Below are 19998 nucleotides of genomic sequence, written 5' to 3' on the forward strand. Positions count from 1 at the left end.
GGAGATCCTCACTACAGCCCTGCCCCTCCATCCAGGCCCCCCACAGGCGCGCACGCCTGTCCTAAAGCCTGGCCACAGCTTTCACAGCCCTGGGATCCCTTCTCAGGATATGTTTCCAAGGCCTAGACATCTCCTTCTGCCCTGACGCCCTTCCTTTAAATTTATACAGACCACCCAGCTCCCCCGGCAGCTGAGTCTCATCCTTCATTGGCCCTGACGTGCCCTGTAGTTGCCACCCAATGTCCTAATTGAGCAAGCCAGCACCCTTTAACCCTTTCAGGGCCAGTGTGGGGTCTAGCTGCCATCACAGTGATGTACAAACTCCCGCCCTTTGAACAAGAGATGTCCTGCCTTGCTCCCGATCACAGCTGGGGATGTCAATGGCACTGAAGAGCGTTGGCAGCCTAACTCCCCCTCACTTTCATACACCCAAATATGACGATATTTTGTATCACGTCCGTTCTCCTTTCCCACTGATTGTGCATAGCTGTGAGATTACCCTGCCGACTAGCACAGCGTAACAGCATTCCAACACACCGTCGCGTCTCACTCATTTCAAACAGGCGTGCAGGTCAGCCCCCTGGAATCTGCTCCCATATCAGCCTCGGCCAGGGGAAGGAAATATGAAAACTGCCTGTGACAACATGTTCCTCTCCAGGGCAGCAGCTGTCTCTGATAGCATGGGACAGTCGCAAGCATCTGAGGGTCAAATGTTTCTTTGACCCTCCCTACCCCGGCAGCAAGACCTCACTGTCTGTTAGGCAGTTTACACCCATCAGATTCGTTACATTACACAACTAATGCTGCAAAACGAACAACTGAACTTACCATGTGCATAGGACCTGACTGTTTCCCCATTCAGTGCAATTTCCTGCTCTGGCCCCTGTTTTGTAGGCCAACTCTTGGTAATTTGTTCCAGAGTGTTAGGAGCCAGGATTACGTACCTACTCTTGGGGATGTATGAATGCCTAGGGTCAGCTACTGCTGCATCCTTGCAGGAATCCTTTGTGGCATATGTCTTGGTTGCAGTTTCAGGATGAGACGAGAGCAGATTAATAACTCTAATTCTCATGCAAATCTCCAAAGGAAAAAACGTGCGGCTGTTTACTCTTGGAGTTAATTACTAATAATACATTAAGCTCCCTGGCTGGAAACCATTACAGAATGGCAAATGTTAATTGTGCTACTTTGCATTTGCACAGCACCTTCCATCTAAAGAGCTCCATGTTAATTAACTTGGCCTTGCTCCCTCGCTCACCCCATGTGTATGGGGGGGGTATTATTTTACAGACAGGTAAACTGAGGCACAGAGTGGTTAAGTGAATTATTTTCCGAACCTCACAACAGAAGGCTGCTGAACACAAACCAGGTCAGGAACCCCAGTCCTGTGCTTTAACCATAAGACCATATACGGTTAAAAAAAGCCAAGAAATGACTGACAATGTAATTAGGGTAAGAAGCGCTGGTGAAAGCCTGATGTTTATTACCTGTCCGTAGTCACTCTACACAGATCAGGGTTACAGAGGATAATACCCCTGCCACATGGTAGGGGGCAGTGTCACTGACTCCCATGGCTACTGTTACATCTCCTGGAAGGAGGGAGTTAGAAATGATGCCTGTCCTTCCCCCGTCACAGATATGTAAATTACACAGGCTGTGAAACTAGCCAGATTAGATCAATTTTCTATAAATTTGCAACAGTTAAGGGCTTGGGAAATGTATCAGTATCACTATAATTATACCACGATAGCTATCCCGGTATAACTAGCCTGGGTGCACACTTAGGCCACTGCTAGCTGGCTAATTGTACCAGTATAATAATGCTGGTAATTATGTAGACAGGCCTTCAGACTTTCTGCCCAGGACTACAGCTGCTCACAGTTTACAGGGATTTTTTCATTCTATTCTTTTGCGGGTGGAACGTGACTGGTCAGGAGGGCCCTTTCCAATTTGCAGCAGTAATGCATCTGGCATTAGTTGGCACATGGTGGGCTGCTTCAGAGCAGGGTCGGATGGAACAGGCCTGTTCTGTTCCCTCCTCTGTACACACTGCGTCATGGAACCTGGCCCTCCTTGTGCTGTTTGTCTTTCCACTTCTCAGGCTTTCAGTTCCTGAAAGTAATTCATGAAGCGCTTATGTGTTTGGGCCCAGGACAGCGATAGCTCATGAGCAGAAATTAAAGTGATGCATTCAGGATCAGGACCACGTCAAAAGAAAACTTGGTCTGTATGGAGGCTGAACACAAGTGCACAAATGCAACAGATTTAAAGAACCTGCTAAACTGTTGGACATGAGCACAGCCTTTGCCCTGTGTGGACATCTCAAAGGAATCCCTGGATTTCTGTGCCACTGGAGCTGGATTCTAAGTAAATGGTAAATGAACAAACACACATGCAGCATAGCAGGAAGCGACTGGCTGGATTTATTGTGAGGGAGGCAGAATTATTCAGTCCCACAACAAACAGTCTTGTTCATATGCAAGACGCTGGGCACTTACTGCAATGAACATCAATGCAATCAATCAAGGGAATAATCAATCAATTAACTAAACTAAGCTGCCTTAATTTCCTGGTCTGTCTTTCCAGTGTGTTGGTTAAGAATGAGTGTAACACGTGCAATACACCGTTCTCAAATGCTTTCAGGCTGAAAAGCATTTGGAGCGCAACTATCATTTACTACATATTTGTACCCCACCTAAGTGCCTATAGGCACTACCACAATGTAACGTTAGATAGTAACAATGGTCTAGGTTGATTATTTCTTAATCTAGTTCCTTACAACACCCATGTCATTTACACAGCTGCTTATCCCAGGCCAGGAATGACATAAACCAGTACACTTAGAGTCAGCGCAGACGACTAAAATCGATTTATTAGAAGCGTGGTGCAGCGCCCAGAAGACTTTGGTCTTCAAAAAACAGCTCCACTCGGATGCCTGGATCACTCACAGCTAGTTAAATACCAGCCCCTTCCCTTTTCTAGTGGTACAGCCAGACATTTTGAAAGGAGCAGACGATTAAACTATTCATAGGTTCACAGCAACACAACTCCATGGCATGCCTTTCTCAGAGGTCACGAATACAGCCATCAGATGGGAGGTCACTGCCTGACAGTGATCCATATACTATCACAATTACACTTTCACAGCAGCACCTTCTAGGACTAAAATGAAACTAGCTACTGAAGAGCGACTTCGTCTCAATGCAAAGGACCACAGTAGCAGTCACATGGCACGGTGGCAGAGTCCAGTGCTTTGTTAAATCGAAGACCCAGGATAGTATGATCACTCACCCAATTGCTCATTCAACCTGGGTGAAATTCCCTCTTTTCTCCCCACGCAGCCTGACTAAATGGGCTTGGGGCAGAGCATGCCAGAGCAGCTGTGGGAAGGGAATCAACACCCAAACCGTTGGAGCGGGTGTCAGGCAACTCTGCAGCCCATCCTTGCCCGCTAGCTTCCTAGTACTACCTCGCACTTATGTAGCCCTTTTCCTCCGGAGCATTCAAAGGGCTTCATAAAAAGAGCCAAGGGACTCGTTGTTGCCATTTTACAGATGGGGAAACTGAGGCACAGAGCGGGGTAGTGACTGCCCCAGGTCATCCAGCAGGCCAGTGGCAGAGCCAGGTCTCCTGGAGTCCCCACACTCCCTCTCTGAAATGTGTGGCCAGCAGTGAGGCATAATCCCAGTCCCAGCCACAACACCCAGAGCTATGTGCAACTGGCATGAAGCTCTGCAAAGGGGTGCAGAGTTCCTCTCTTTGTCTGCTCCACAAAGGCTCCTCCCATCCCAGAGGAACGGACAAGGTTTTGCTCTAATGAGGGTAAGTGCTCAGCCCCACTATGACTGTGTAATAAACTGTCAGCAGTGGTGACGTCTACAGGATGGGTAGGTGGTGGCTGACCTGTCTTATAGGCTTCAGTCTGAGCAGAGGGAGTATGTAAGGAGCCCCCATTGCTCCTGGAGGGGCTAAGGGCCATTTGTCTAGGTTCCTAGCTACCGAAGGGAGCAGCCCTGACCTGTGGAGCAGGGTGCCTCTGTCTATCTCGCTTAGCAACGTCAGCAGGATGAAAGGAGGAAAATTTGCTGTGAGCCAACGATCTGTATTTGGGATACTATCATAAGCATCATATTGGGGTAGGGGTCTGGAGAGGGCCAAACGGCGACTCAGCCACTGTCGTTGATACTGGAGAGGAAACAATTATACCATGATATCCAGCAAGGTGGGCCAGGTTCTCCCTGCTGCCCAGCCCTAGGAAATCAAATTGCCGTCCAGATGGTGCTTTCTCACTCTGCAGTCCCTAGGCTCCTGCAGCTCACAGCCCTCATCTTCTTCTTCTTCCCGCAGGGAGCAGAGCGAAGGGTAGTGAAGGATTCCCGCAGGGTCCAAAGTGTGGGGAGAGACGGGCTTGTCAGGAAGTGCTGCTGGCCTGGTCCAGAGCCTCTCTGGAGGGAGAAACAGTTTAGCTGTGGTTTCCTGGCTGCCACGTTGGTGGGGGAAGGCGGGTGTGAGAGGAACTGGTGCAATCACAGAGCAAGGAGTGCACTCCATCCCTCCTCTGACTGAGCCCGAAATCCAGGGGCAAGCTACAACCCCACGTAATCTGTGCAGCTTTCCTCCTGCTCACGTTCACAACCCTGGGAGCTTGACTTCTCAAAAGTTTGAAGGGGCCTAAGGAAATGAGGGGGAGCCTGGAGTGTTCCCCTAAATCCTGCAGATTAAACCTGCAGCCTCTGCTTCCAGGTGCCAGCCCACATACTGTTCTTGCCTTATGGAGCCCTACACCATTTGCTTCCCGGCTCTCCCTGTTTCCACCATGGCAGCTTTCGCTGATGTTCTTGAGCCAGCTCTTACTGGCTTGGACCATTGGAGCAGAGCATTATCTGTGGTGGGCCCTTGATTCGGAGACTTACTTCCCTCCCTTGGGCCAGGAGAGCGTGACCATTAAGGCATGGTGTGGCATTCATTTGTCCTCAGGATTTTACCTGGAGGGTGGGGTTGGTGTTGCCACCTATTTTCCTAGGTCCTTGGAGTGTCCACCCCCTTGCATCTGAGTGCCCCCCATTGCTGTCATGTTTATTCCTGACACATGATGGGAAGTCTTGTTATTTTGGGTTAACAAGGGTCATTTAACTTGTTGCAGTTCCTCTTTTTGGAACTGCCCATGTGCCCATGATGGCACGTACATATATTCTCCACTATATCCAAAATCTGCTCTCATATCTTCCCTTTCCTCCACCCATACAGAGGTCATACAAAAGCATTTTTCTCAAGATCACACAGTTGCCCTCCTCCTCCCAATGCCTCTCCAGCCACGGTAGCAATGGTCAGAGTGGGAGCATCGGTAGGGAGCTGACGTTTGTCCACTGTATGTCTGCACATACCCTAAGCAGAGGGGTGGATGTCGTGGCTAAAGGACAATGCCCTGACTGTGATAATGCTCCTGTCACTGGGGGAGACTAATAGGAATGCTAGCAGGACCGTGGTGGTAGCTGAGCCGCTGCCCAAAAGCAGGGCCTGGCTCGGGGCTCTTTTCCGGGCAACAGATGAACCCTGAATGATGTGTTTTCCAAATGGTATTTCCCATCCTACACATGGGACGACAACCACTGCCCTCTTCTAAGGGGAGGTGTGTACAGATGGCCTGAGGCACAATCTCTCTTCTCCCCCAGTGGACAGATCCCACAGCTCTGCCTGCTCCAGCGCTGTCCTGGCGTCCTTTTCAAGGGTCAGTCAGTGAGTCTCCTGTGGGTAATAAACCCAGAGCTGCGGTTTAGGGTCATGAATGGAACTTCCTGCTGCAGGCAAAGGCTGGTGCCACCTCAAGTGCTGCATCTGGAAGACGCCACGGACTGTCCTTTTAGACTTTGAACGCTCGTGTGTGCACAGGATGGCAACACCTAGCTCTGTGTGGCTGCCCAGTGTTTGCTCAAGCTGATGAGGATCAAGGCACAGCCAGGAAAGGAGCCCTGACTCAGCCCTCTGCTCTAAATACGAGAGCCCAAACTTTCTGAAGGAGCTGCTGTTGTTTGGTGCCTGCTTTGGGGGGTTGATTTTTAGAAGTGCTGAGCATGTGTAGCACCCACTGGCTTCAGACGGAGCTGTGGGTGCTCAGCACTGAAGAGAATCCTGCACATGGTGCTCTGGATGGGCAGGCAAAATCAGGGGCCACTTTTGAAAACTTTGGCCTAGCCGAACCCAGCCTCTTGTTTTGTGTGTGTGTGTGTGTGTGTGTGTGTGTGCACGGTACAAACATGTGCAGCATGACAGTCCATGTACACCAACCCCCAGACAGGTGTTACCCGACACTGCCTACAGATCGGTTACATGCCATGAAGAAGCGTTCCCATACATCTGCCTGCCTGACAGCCCTCCAGATCCGGGGGCAGCTGGTGACAATGAGGAAAAGGTGTCAGTGAGCTCCTAACCGCTCTGTGGCTGAGGGCAGGGCAGCAGTCTGATCACATCTGCTGGGAGTGCGCCTCCCAGGGAGAGAAGGAGGAGGTGGAGCAGGCTACGGGTTGCTGTATAGTAGCAGCTCTTCCGTTGAGTTCGGTGCCTAAATACCTTAGAAGATCTCAGTCACAGGAGCAGCACAAAGCACCTGAGGCTGAGTTCAGAGCTGGCTACTCCCTGCCCTGAGCACATAGAACTGCTAATTGCAGAGAAGAGCGAATGTTTCAAGATGGGAGCCCCAGGGCCATTGCACCAAATGCTCCAAAGGAAAAGCCAAACCTGCTACGACGAGTCCACAGAAGGCAGGATCGGGGGCTTTGGCTCTCACAGGATTGAGGGACATCAATCTGAGGACCAAGAAGGGAAAGGAGTCAGGTCCCCACATGTCAGGGCTATGGGTCAGGAGGGTTTGATCAGCTAGCGAGGGCGGGAACAGGGTGGCAGGTGTCCTCCTGGAGTTTTTAATGTGCCCCTCACTAGAGGATCTTGGGAATAGGTCATGATCATCTTCCCTTCCCGATACTTCTGCCTGCTGGGCTGGGAGCCAGGTCTGCTGGTGGAAATCCTGGCTCCATGGACATCAACGGCAAAACTCCCACTGACTTCCGTGGGGCCAGATCTCATCCCGGAGCCTAACCCCAGCTTTGCAACTGACTTCTCCTGACCTAGCGAGACCCACTCAAACCTCCCTGGGCCTTCTGCCAACACCTTCCCTATAAGGAACCTTAGCAGTCCAGCAGCTGGGGCCCAGAGTGCGCCCCCTCGATGTGCTGGGGCACAGCACAGCTTGGGTGCTCTAAATGGCACCGTGCGGGCAGGCTGCGTCAGGCTGACCCCACTGGGCAGCACATTGCATCAGCTCAGTGGGGAAGGGACAAGGCAGCACAGACACAGCTAAGCCAATGGTTGAGGGAGGTGGGGGCAGCCTGGAGGTCCAGGTGAGGAGAGAGATCAGCCAGCCTATCCATTACACTGAATGATTCTTCCTGTGTTTAGCCCCTTCATTCCCCCCAACTGGCTCCACTTGGTTTTTCAGGGGTTGGTTTGTGCTGGGGCTGTTGGGGCAGAAGCCACTCAGCACTTTGCATGTAACTTTCTTATTAAAATGGCACTTTCGCTGGGACTGGCAAAACTTGGCAGCCTCCCTGTCTGCAAGGTGCTGGGCGCCTTCAGCTCCACTGGGATCCTGGCAGGACGGGGCCCTCAACGTTCAACAGAACCCCAGCTTCCCCCGGGAAAGACAGTCTCCTGCAGCGGCCAGAATACTGTGAAACCCCCCCAGATTCAGCTTCATTAACACTGCAGCCCAGCGCACGCTGGACTGTTAGACAAGGAGCCTGGACCCTGCATCTCCACACGCGCAGATCTAGGCACGTGAAACAGGCGACGCTGAGCATACGTGCTGATTGGAGCGTCCTGTTAGGATTCCCACATTTGGAAACCCGGCTTGGCATGTCCCTCTGAAACCAACGGAAGCCAAAAAACACAAAGGTGAATGGAAAGATTTTTTTGGAAAGAAAACGAGGGCAGAACACACAGTATGAGAGACTACAGTGCGCCGTAAGCACATGCAAGTTGCACTGTAGAAGAAGAGACTTGGAAATAAAGTTCTTTCTCCACTTCCTTGCAAAGTCCAGCATCTCACTGCAAGAGTGCATCAAAGGCTATGTCCACACTTACGGCAATGTACAGGCACTACAGCTGTAGCTATAGGCTGCAGTGAAAGGCTCCGGCAACAGGGAAAGACATTGACATGGGGGAAGAAGTGGGGAAAGGCTACTGTAGTGGGGAGGGAGCAGGGCACTATACTACTAAAAACAGCAGTGGAAATGTGGGAGGAAGTGCTTGGGCATGTAGATAACTGGGTAGGGTATTCAGGTGTGTGGGGCACACTTCTCTACTCACCTAAACAGTGCCATATGCTGCTATTTATAACCATATTAGCTGGGCATGCACTGTCTGTACTCTACACGCCCCCATAAAGTAAATGTAGCCCTGTCCTAAGGCAATCTCCACACTGCAGTCAGAGGTGTGACTGCCACACACATAGACATTCCTGAGCTAGCTTTGATCTAGTTAACTCAAGTAACACTAGCAGTGAAGCCATGGCAGCATGGATGGCATCTGCCCAGCTATGTCCCCACTGTTCTGGGCAGGCAGAACGAGCCTATGCCGCCGCCCTTGCTGACATGGTTTCATTGCTATTGTTACTCAAGCTGGCTTTGAGCTAGCAAGATCAAAGCTAGGTCTGGGACCTCGAAACATGCTGCAGTGCAGACATCCCCTAAAGCTGAGCATTCTCCTGCTTTCTGTTGTGTATCTGTGAGAGCTTCCTAGCTTTCTGCTACGCCAAGCTAAATCCAGAACAACTCCTGTGACTTCAGTACAGGTACTCTGGATTTACACTCCAGGGCAACTGAAGAGCACTGGGCCCAGAGCCTTGGCCTCAAGACTTGGCAGGTAGGTGGAGGAGGAACTGATTGTCTGATATTATAGAGTATCAAACATGTTTTGTTCCTATCAACAATATTTACAGCAAGGTGTATGCTGCATCGTTCAGGTCTGGCTCTGGCTGTCACCAGATTCTGGGTTGTTCAGCCCTGGGGATTTGATTTGGGCCAATCTCTCTTATTCACGTATTTAGAGAAAAACAAATGTACAAAACAGTACCTAGGAGCAGCACTACCCCTTAGGTTTTACAATGCTGCCATTCAAGTCTTGTCAAAACCCCTATTGATTTCAGTGGAAGCAGTATTGGTCCCCAACACAACCTTCCTCTGTAATATTTAAATTGACACACACATTACAGATTTCAGATTTTATGCTAGGTTTTTTGTTTATGCAGAAAGCTTTAAAGCTAATGGTTTGAGTCACTCCCTAAGCTATCCTTCATGAGGGGAAAATAGCCAGGTACGCTGTGTATTAAGGATGGACTGTGTCTCCACTAGCCTGAAGAAGAGCTCTGTGCGGCTCGAAAGCTTGTCTCTCTCATCAACAGAAGCTGGTCCAATAAAATATTTTCCCTCCCCCACTTTGTCTCTCTAATATGCTAAGACCAGCACAGCTAAAACAATACCACAATCTCCCTTAACATGGACATTTCTGGCTATTACCAACTTGCATATCTATTTTATGGGTGTATAAAGACTTTGCTTGTTATTTAATGTCCCTGTTTGAGTAACCTTCCACACACACCAAAAATAGCCACTTTCTCATCAGCCATTCTTTCCCAGAAATGTGGAAATCACATCAATTTACCTAGGCTCTAACACTAGGGGACTCAATTTCAAAAAACGGTGCCCCAAATGTAGTCACAGTAGAGAGAAAAGGAGTCCTTGTGGCACCTTAGAGACTAACAAATTTATTTGAGCATAAACTTTTGTGAGCTACAGCTCACTTCATCGGATGCATCCAATGAAAGCTTATGCTCAAATAAATTTGTTAGTCTCTAAGGTGCCACAAGGACTCCTTTTCTTTTTTGCGAATACAGACTAACACGGCTGCTACTCTGAAACCTGTTATTATGCAAGACAGTAGAGAGAGAGGCACAAACAGGAAAACTACACTTTCAGAATTGCCAACCCCAAACATAAAAAAAAAATCATGAGTCAGGCCCTCCAAAAATCATGAAATTGGCTTAAAAATCATAAGATTTAGAATGAACAAAACAATTTGGGACCTTTCTGTTTGCCTTCTGTTTTCTGAGCCTTTCAGAAGCACCTGGGTCACACTTCCAAGTTTTTCTTTGCAGCATGAGGGCTAGAAACTTTTTTTTTTTTTAAATGAAAGCTGAGATTCTCATATAATCACATAACTCCAGGAGCTGGAGAGCTGTTTAGTAAAACATCAAATCTTGTGAGAGTTGGCAACACTATTCCCTGATTTGTGTGAGTAGTGCACAGTTTGCATGTGTAAATTACCTCTTTATTCGCTGCCCAAATGGAACTTTAGTGTGCCCCCCCCTTTTTTTTTTAAACTAGGCCTGCTGTGCCTTAGCAGAAGATAACCCCTGAAAGTTTTTGGTTTCCAATTTATCCAAAGGGACTGTGCAATTTTAGGGATTTCGGGTTCATAAAACACTTTGAATATTAGCTACATTGCAGAAGCACTGAATGGCCTCTCATTGTGCTAGGCAGTGCATAAACACACAGTACAGGACAATCCCTGCCCCTAAGAGCTTAGACACAGACCCTCAAAGGTATTTAGATTCTTAACTTCCAGTAATTTCAGTGGAAGTTAGGAGACAAAATACCTTTGAGGATCTGGGCTTGATACAAGATGTGAGAGGTGAGTGAGATAAACAAGTAGGTTGGGGGAATATCATCTAAAATAACAGGATGTGTAAATATAGACTAGGTAGGTGCATCAGGGAACCAGTCAGAAACATTCTGACTAAGACTGGTTGGCTCTGTAAGCACATACATATCTATCTATCTATCTATACACACACACTTATGTATATAAGCTATTGCTGCCCTGTGAGTTGGCTTTTATTTTCATATGGACACTTGGAGGATTTTAAAATGGCTGATCCATGGACATATTTTTTTTATGAAACTTGGTAGCAAGGTTGCTGATGTGCTGGAAAACTAACCCCTCGAAAAGAAGGCAGCCTTGCAACAAACAGATGCTTTTACCTGGCTTTCCGTAAGTGCCCGGATGAGGGAAGAGAGAGCAGTGGGTTTGCTTCAGTCTTTTGCTGCCCTAGTAGTTCTCTGTGATGAAAGCTGCCTGTCCTTAGACCAGGCCCTGGAGAAATGCACTGTTCAAGAGTGGGAGACGGAAAAAAACCTGCAGATATTTTACCTGGTACCACAGCAGCTTCTACAACATGACAGTCACGAATGCTCCTTTCTTGCAGCACAAACAGAACAGTATTCAGGGCAGCTACTACCCCCATCCATCCCCACCCCCAGTCCTAGGCCTCTTGGATACTAGATCATGGACTCATTAACATCCAAGGTAAACAGGCCCTCTGTAACAAGCAGTGCACTATTACCTAGGAGTAAGACAGCTCCTCAGTTTATATTTGATTCATGCATGAACAGAGCTTGTCGTATTTGGAGAGAGAGTGTGCGGCCAATGGGACAAAGACCAGAGTGTCATGAGCATCAGTGCCTTTAGACTTCTGTTTACTACCCCTAATGTAAGCCATATGACTTTGCACTGAATGCAAAGATCTCAACCCTTCTAAAGGCAAGTGCTTTCATAGCAGGAGAAATTGAGGCAGGGAGGTTCTGGAGCCAGCTTGATTTCCACACACACAGTTAGTAGCAGAATGGGCAGCCTGAGCCAAATCTTCTCCTTCCACGTCTCTGATTTAAGGGCTGGGCCCAATCTAGCAAAGCAGGAGAGCTGCTTTGCTCCTGAAGTGCTGTACTGGATGGAGGCCAGAGTGCTCAGCTACTTCAGCCATGCTGCTTCCAGTACCAGATATTAAAAGAATCATCTAAATATTCAGATTCCCAAACCATCTTCCTGCATAATCTATAGAATGACAAAATCTCCACCCATCCCACGCACACACAAAGTCCCCAAAATTGCCTTCTCTAAGCGATGGCAGACTTCCGCACAGATCCAGGCCTCTGAAAGGCTGTTCTATGCTGGTTATCGACACAGACTTCCTGATCAGGACCATAGGTACAGACTCGGCGGGCTATAATATAATGACATTTAACATTCCTGTAATGGGAAGAACACCTCAACAGCCCAACACTGTGGCATTCAATTTCAGAAAGGGGAACTATGCAAAAATGAGGAGGTTAGTTAAACAGAAATTAAAAGGTACAGTGACTAGAGTTCAGAGTAGCAGCCATGTTAGTCTGTATCCACAAAAAGAAAAGGAGAACTTGTGGCACCTCAGAGACTTACTTACTTAGACTTACTTGGAGAAAAGTAAGGAACTACTGCATGCATCTGATGAAGTGAGCCGTACCTCACAAAAGCTTATGCTCAAATAAATTTGTTCGTCTCTAAAGTGCCACAAGTACTCCTTTTCTTTTTTTTAGTGACTAGAGTGAAATCCCTGCAAGCTGCATGGACACTTTTCAAAGACACCATAATAGAGGCCCAACTTAAATGTATACCCCAAATTAAAAAACACAGTAAAAGAACTAAAGAAGAGCTACCATGGCTTAATAACCATGTAAAAGAAGCAGAGAGAGATAAAAAGGCATCTTTTAAAAAGTGGAAGTCAAATCCTAGTGAGGTAAATAGAAAGGCGCATAAACACTGCCAAATTAAGTGTAAAAACGTAATAAGAGAAGCCAAAAAGGAGTCTGAAGAACACCTAGCCAAAAACTCAAAAGGTAATAAAATGTTTTTTAAGTACATCAGAAGCAGGTAGCCTGCAAAACAATCAATGGGGCCCCTGGACGATTGAGATACAAAAGGAGCACTTAAAGACAATACAGGTTTCAGAGTAGCAGCCCTGTTAGTCTGTATTCGCAAAAAGAAAAGGAGTACTTGTGGCACCTTAGAGACCTGAGGCCGGCTATCCTTCAACAAAAAAACTTCAAAAACAGACTCCAGCGAGAGACTGCTGAATTGGAATTAATTTGCAAACTGGATATAATTAACTTACGCTTGAATAGAGACTGGGAATGGATGAGTCATTACACAAAGTAAAACTATTTCCGCATGTTATTTCTCCCCCCACCCCACCCCCCACTGTTCCTCAGATGTTCTTGTTAACTGCTGGAAATAGCCTACCTTCCTTAAAGGAAAGGAGTACATGTGGCACCTTAGAGACTAACAAATTTATTAGAGCATAAGCTTTCGTGAGCTACAGCTCACTTCATCGGATGCATTTGCTTTTTCTTTTTGCGAATACAGACTAACACGGCTGCTACTCTGAAGCCTACCTTCCTTGTCACCATGAAAGGTTTTCCTCCTTTCCCCCCCCTGCTGCTGGTGATGGCTCATCTTAAGTGATCACTCTCCTTACAGTGTGTATGATAAAACCCATTGTTTCATGTTTTCTGTGTGTATATAAATCTCCTCTCTGTATTTTCCACCAAATGCATCTGATGAAGTGAGCTGTAGCTCACGAAAGCTTATGCTCAAATAAATTTGTTAGTCTCTAAGGTGCCACAAGTACTCCTTTTCTTTTTAAAGACAATACAGTCATTGTGGAGAAACTAAATTGTTTGCTTCAGTCTTCATGGCTGAGGAGTTAGGGAGATTCCCAAACCTGAGCAGTTCTTTGTAGGTGACAAATCTGAGGAATTGTCAGAGATTGAAATGTCATTAGAGGAGGTTTTGGAATTAATTGAGAAACTTAACAGTAACAAGTCATCGGGACCAGATGGCATTCACCCAAGAGTTCTGAAAGAACTCAAATGTGAAATTGCAGAACTATTAACTATGGTTTGTAGATTTTATGATTTTATCTGTTCTTTAAATCAGCTTCTGTACCCAATGACTGGAAGATACCTAATGTAATGCCAATATTTAAAAAGGGCTCTAGAGGTGATCCTGGCAATTACAGACAGGTAAGTATAACATCAATACCAGGCAAATTAATTGAAACAATAGTAAAGAATAAAATTGTCAGACGCATGGAAGAACATAAATTGCTGGGCAAAAGTCAACATGATTTCTGTAAAGGGAGATCATGTCTTACTAATCTATTAGAGTTCTTTGAAGGGGTCAATAAACATGTGCACAGGGGGATCCAGTGGACATAGTGTACTTAGATTTCCAGAAAGCCTTTGACAAGGTTCCTCACCAAAGGCTCTTAAATAAATTAAGTTGTCATGGGATAAAAGGGAAGATCCTTTCATGGATTGAGAACTGGTTAAAAGACAGGGAACAAAGGGTAGGAATAAATGGTAAATTTTCAGAATGGAGAGGGGTAACTAGTGGTGTTCCCCAAGGGTCAGTCCTAGGACCAATCCTATTAAACTTATTCATAAATGATCTGGAGAAAGGGGTAAACAGTGAAGTGGCAAAGTTTGCAGATGATACTAAACTGCTCAAAAAGAAAAGGAGTACTTGTGGAAGACCAAAGCAGACTGTGAAGAACTTCAAAAAGATCTCACAAAACTAAGTGATTGGGCAACAAAATGGCAAATAAAATTTAATGTGGATAAATGGAAAGTAATGCACGTTGGAAAAAATAACCCCAACTATACATACAATATGATGGAGGATAATTTAGCTTCAACTAATCAGGAAAGAGATCTTGGAGTCATCGTGGATAGGTCTCTGAAGATGTCCATGAGGTATGCAGCAGCAGTCAAAAAAGCAAACAGGACGTTAGGAATCATTAAAAAGGGATAGAGAATAAGACGGAGAATATCTTATTACCCTTATATAAATCCATGGTACATCCACAACTTGAATACTGCGTACAGATGGTCTCCTCATCTCAAAAAAGATATACTGGCATTAGAAAAGGTTCAGAGAAGGGTGTAATGCAGCAGGGACGGGGGGGGGGGGGAAGTGTTGACCTGGGAATGTGGCAGGGGAGCTTATGCTCAAATAAATTTGTTAGTCTCTAAGGTGCCACAAGTACTCCTTTTCTTTTTGCGAATACAGACTAACACGGCTGCTACTCTGAAACCTGTCACTGGGAATGGGATACCTGAGAGCCTGTAACCTGAGCCAGGAGGGGGATGGGAGAGGTAACACCTCTGCCCGGGGAAACTGGACAAAGGCTGCAGGGGAGAGCCTGCTGGGCGGGAGGGGGTTTCATTTCAGTTTGGTGCTGGGTGATGGAATGCAGGGAAACCCAAGGCTGGGGTCTAAGCTCCCTGCCCCCCCAGAAGGACTTGACTGAGGGGTCCTGGTTGTACCCACAAGCTCTGTTTTAGACTGTGTTCCTATTGTCCAATAAACCTTCTGTTTTACTGGCTGGCTGAGCGTCACGGTGAATTCCAGGAAGCGGGGTGCAGGGCCCAGACTCCCCCCCCACTCCATGACAAAGGGCAACTAAAATGATTAGGGGGTTGGAACGGGTCCCATATGAGGAGAGATTAAAGAGGCTAGGACTTTTCAGCTTGGAAAAGAGGAGACTAAGGGAAGATAAGATAGAAGTATATAAAATCATGAGTGTTGTGGAGAAAGTGAATAAGGAAAAGTTATTTACTTGTTCCCATAATATAAGAACTAGGGGCCACCAAATGAAATTAATGGGCAGCAGGTTTAAAACAAATAAAAGGAAGCTCTTCTTCACTCAGCGCACAATCAACCTGTGGAACTTCTTGCCTGAGGAGGTTGTGAAAGTAGGACTATAATAGGGTTTAAAAGAGAACTAGATAAATTCATGGAGGTTAAATCTGTTAATGGCTATTAGCCAGGATGGGTAAGGAATGGTGTCCCTGGCTTCTATTTGTCAGAGAGTGGAGATGGATGGCAGGAGAGATGATCACTTGATCATTTCCTGTTAGGTTCACTCCCTCTGGGGCACCTGGCATTGGCCACTGTTGACAGACAGGATACTGGGCTGGCTGGACCTTTGGTCTGACCCAGTATGGCCATTCTTATGTTCTTATGGGCTAGTCCCTCCCACGTCCCACCTCTCATGATGCTGAAGGTTTAGTGCGCTAGCTCAGTCAAAGCTAACAGAGGTATGTCTCCTTGACCTGGAATTTTCACCTTCCAGCTCAAAGAGCAGGCATGCCTACAGAGAAATCGACTTATTTAACAGGCAGCTTCAACACAACATACATCGGTTTCCTGCAGTGTGGTGTTCGAGTGAGTATCCAAAAAGTGAATCAGCCTCTTCCCTGTTATGTATCGATGGCATGACAGTCCTCTGCAGAGAACGGGCTGCAGCTCTGGCTGTGCAAGCAACAGCGTGCATTTTTATTTAACAGCTATGGATTGTGTGCCATTTTCCATTCATGGAGAGGCTTGAAGACCAAATGCCAAATGTCAAGGGCCTGATTTTGAGAACTTGCCTGCGGTTGCAGTTTCGTACCCCCCACAGCTGTTCCTATTTAATCACACAGGTGCTGTTTCTAGTATTTCGACACTGAGCAAGCTGCTGGGGCAAGAAAATCAGATAGGCAGATGGGCAAGTACTATGATCTATGCCTGTAAAACGGGAGGCTGGTTTCAGGCCTTCCCAGATCCAGAGCCCACAGATCAGAAAGGAAAAGAAAAGAAAGGAGTCAGATACTGACAGTGAGACAGAATCTCCAACAGCCCCAGTTCCAAACAGAACAGTTCCCAGCTAGTCATCAGGAGATTGGAGGTGCAAATCAAGGCAAGGGACACTAAAGAAGTCAAAGCTAGGCTAGCTGAGACTTAAGGGTAGTCTGAAGGCACCAGTAAAAGACTCTGGCAGACCATCACCACCAGAATGGAGCTCCTCAGTTAAGGACCCTCCCCTGCCGGTCCTGCCTGAAAAGTCCATGCGGATAGCCTGTCAGCTGTCTGAGGCAGGGACCGTCTGTTACTACAAGACAGTACAGCACCTATCACAATGAGGGCCCAGTCTGATTGGCCTCCAGGTGCTACTGCTATATATCTCTGCCTCTCTCGTGAAAGGGGAAAAGATATCCATGTCTCCACACTGGAGAATGCAAGCATCTTCTTCTGGCACAAGCCATCTGGTGGGCCAAGCTCACGCTGGGGCGTGCGGCTTCAGGCTGTTGAATCTGGAGACATGTGAAGTCCAAAGGAGGCATCCAGAATCATTGCAGTGTGACATTTTTCACAAGCTGAGTTTAAGTCAAGGTGGAGAAAATTCAATGAACTCCCTAGTTGAACTCAGTGATGCTGGTGTCTCTTGCCCCAAGCCCCCCTAAAAAATCTGCTGTGAAGCCCATGAGAGTCATGGTCTAGGGATCTCGGCATGAGCCTGGGAACCAGTCTGTGTCCTGTTTTATTTGTGGTGCATGAAGGAGGCCTGAAGTTCTTCTTCTTCTAAGGAAAAGAGGCTATTTAGTCCTTTTTTTAAAAAAAGCAAGAGAAGACTCGATGGGAGACCAGAGAACTTGCAGGAGTAGAACATCACAAATGATCAGTAAAATTGCCATTGGGATATGGAAGGGAAGGGTTTTTACACCAGACAGATTCAAAAGATTTAGGGTTTGGTTTCTCTGTTTCAGTCTCTTCATCTGAATGCCTGGCAAACTGTTGGAAGGAAACATGTGTTGTGAAAGATTAAACACCTGGGCCCCTTGACCAATGCTCAGAAAGCTCCTACCTGAGTGCACAGGGCTCCAGCAAGCAAACGAACGAAAGCAAGAGTGATGTCTCCAAAGTAAAAAAACAAGCAGGGAAAAGAAATCATTCAACTAGTTCTGAGAAAACTCCCCAGATTCATTCTTCCTTCCTACACCACAAAGCAGCCCAAAAAACTAGAAGCTTGTCTTTAATGCTCTCTCAAAACCACAGTGGATTTTCCTCTCTTCTCACCCTAATCTACACACTATGACCAACACTTTCAAACAAGGGAGTCACAAATTAGGTTGCTACCAAACACGAGTGGCCTGATTTTCAGATCTGCTGAGAATCCACTACAATGACACTCTCTAAAATCTTCCATGGGCCCATTGCTAGTCTCAGAAGTCTGTGAGAGCTGGCTGGGTGTCTCTAAGGAAGGATTAGACCTACAGGCCAAAAACCAGGCCCCTAGAGCCATATACAGGCACGTAAATCAGCAGCCTGCATTTCAGGGCTGCCAACCCTATAGGAAATGCACTTTATACTTGGAAAACACGTATACTACAGGCACCAAGTGGGATTAAGTCTGACCACATCTGAAAATTAAATAGCCTTTGCTAGAGTGAGCAGTTTGCTGTGCTGAATGGTGAGCGAAGGCCTGACGCTCCAGGGAATGGGGAGCATTCACTTTACCAAGAGACTGAGCCACCAGAAGGCAAACTGTTTGGGTGTTTGGTAGCGTATGTGTTTCTTGGTGTAAAACTAGTGGGGTCCCCAGGTCAGCCCCATTGTCAGCTCTCCTTGTCCTTTGGTCTCTCTCCTTCCTCGGCAGCTGCCTTTCCTCTTTCTTCTCTCAGGGTCAAAGCTGGCTGCTGGAAGAGAAATGGAGACGAGCTTTGTTCATGCTCAGAAGACCATAGTCCTAGAAGGCTCTACCCTGCAACTGGTACCACTGGGAGGGAAAGTACCTCAATGCATTAGCATGGCTCTCCATCATCGCTGTTGCAGCTGCCAGGTGGCCTGCAGAACCCACTGGGAGAGAGGGGCCCTCTACCCGGGGGCTGCTCTAACTTACACCAGGCAGGACCCTGGATGCCCCTAGAACACAGGGAGTGGAGTGCACAGCTAGAGCCACCTTTGCTTCTCTCCCCCATCTCTGTGCTCAGTGCAGGTTTGGAGGGACTGAGAATGGACCCCAAATGCCTCCCTTCTCAGACTCACTTTAACCTGTTTGAATTCCGTTGCTTTGTGTTTGTTTTATATTTCTTCTTAAAGTGCTCTTCCCATGCCCTCTCCCCCGTCATCTCCTCTGGTTTCCACGTTGCTTTATTCTGTTGCACTCTTTGTTCCTTGTTTGTTTTTTCATTTGTACTCAGCCCATCAGGCTTTGGGGCAGGCGCCATCTTTATTTTGGGGACTGCACAGAGCCTGTAGGAGCTCAGTAAATCATTGCAATCGCTTTGTCCCCTCTTCTCTCTCTCTGGAGCTTTGTGCCCATTCTGTGCATGCTGTGTGCTCTCTCTCCTGCACTTCACTTTTGTTTCCTGCAGTCTGGAAGTTTTTCCTTCTTGCTTTCCCCTCTCTTTCCTTGGCCAGATTCCTCTCTCTAATTGTCTTTTACCTTTTCTAGTCTCCCCTTTTCAGCTGTGCGAACTATAGTGCAAACTACATCCTTTCCCCACCAGACACACACACACACACACACACAGAAATACACTACATGCCACACCCACATCAGAGCAGGGCTGCTGATAAAGCATATGGCACTGAGAAGAGTCTGCATTGCTGCTGCTCCAATCTTGGCCTGTCATTCTGGCCCCAGTCAGAGACCCCAGGAGCAGATTTATTCTGACCTTTGTCCATTTCAAAGCATTTCAGCTGGAGCAGCCCTGAGGGGCCCTGGGAGGGGTTACCTGGCACAGATCTTCATTCAGAGCAGAGCCAGGGCATGTGCTTCACCGCGGGCAACCAGTACTCTATCTTTGTCCATAAAGATGTACTGGTATCACTAAAACCAGTCACTCTTGAGCTCTGGAGCTATTAGCTATGTGTCCTGTGGGGTTTCGGGGCCACGCTGGGATGTGAGTGTGTCTGTTACTGACAAGTCACTGTCAGAGGAGGGAGGACACGGAGTGACAGAGAGCCCAGTAGCTGGAGAGTGGCTGAGACCTAGTGGCCAGCTGAGTGTATTACAGAGGGGGATTCCAGATCAGGGGATGCCAGCTGGGCCACAGTTTCTCCATTCATGGTTATTTCAGGCCAGAAGAGACCACTGTGATTATCTAGCCCAGTAGTTCTCAAACTTTTGTACTGATGACCCTTTTCACATAGCAAGCCTCTGAGTGCAACCCCCCCCTTTAATTAAATTAATTAAATTAAAAACACTTTTAAATATATTTAACACCATTATAAATGTTGGAGGCA

General features: G+C 47.2%; 1 protein-coding gene across 1 annotated transcript in view; it reads right to left on the reverse strand.

Moving 5' to 3' along the window:
- Positions 1-2852: 2852 nt before the first annotated feature.
- The window catches only part of LOC122461243, a 42959-nt gene continuing 25813 nt past the window's right edge, over positions 2853-19998 (reverse strand). Inside the window, exons 4-6 of the mRNA XM_043520149.1 lie at positions 11094-11218; positions 6736-6803; positions 2853-4445 (exon numbers count right to left, since the gene is read on the reverse strand). Coding sequence (XP_043376084.1) covers positions 4252-4445; positions 6736-6803; positions 11094-11218 — 387 coding nt within the window. The 3' untranslated portion in view covers positions 2853-4251. The remainder of the gene's footprint in view (positions 4446-6735; positions 6804-11093; positions 11219-19998) is intronic.

This window comes from Dermochelys coriacea, chromosome 8 (assembly GCF_009764565.3).
Source record: "Dermochelys coriacea isolate rDerCor1 chromosome 8, rDerCor1.pri.v4, whole genome shotgun sequence".
NCBI lineage: Eukaryota > Metazoa > Chordata > Testudines > Dermochelyidae > Dermochelys > Dermochelys coriacea.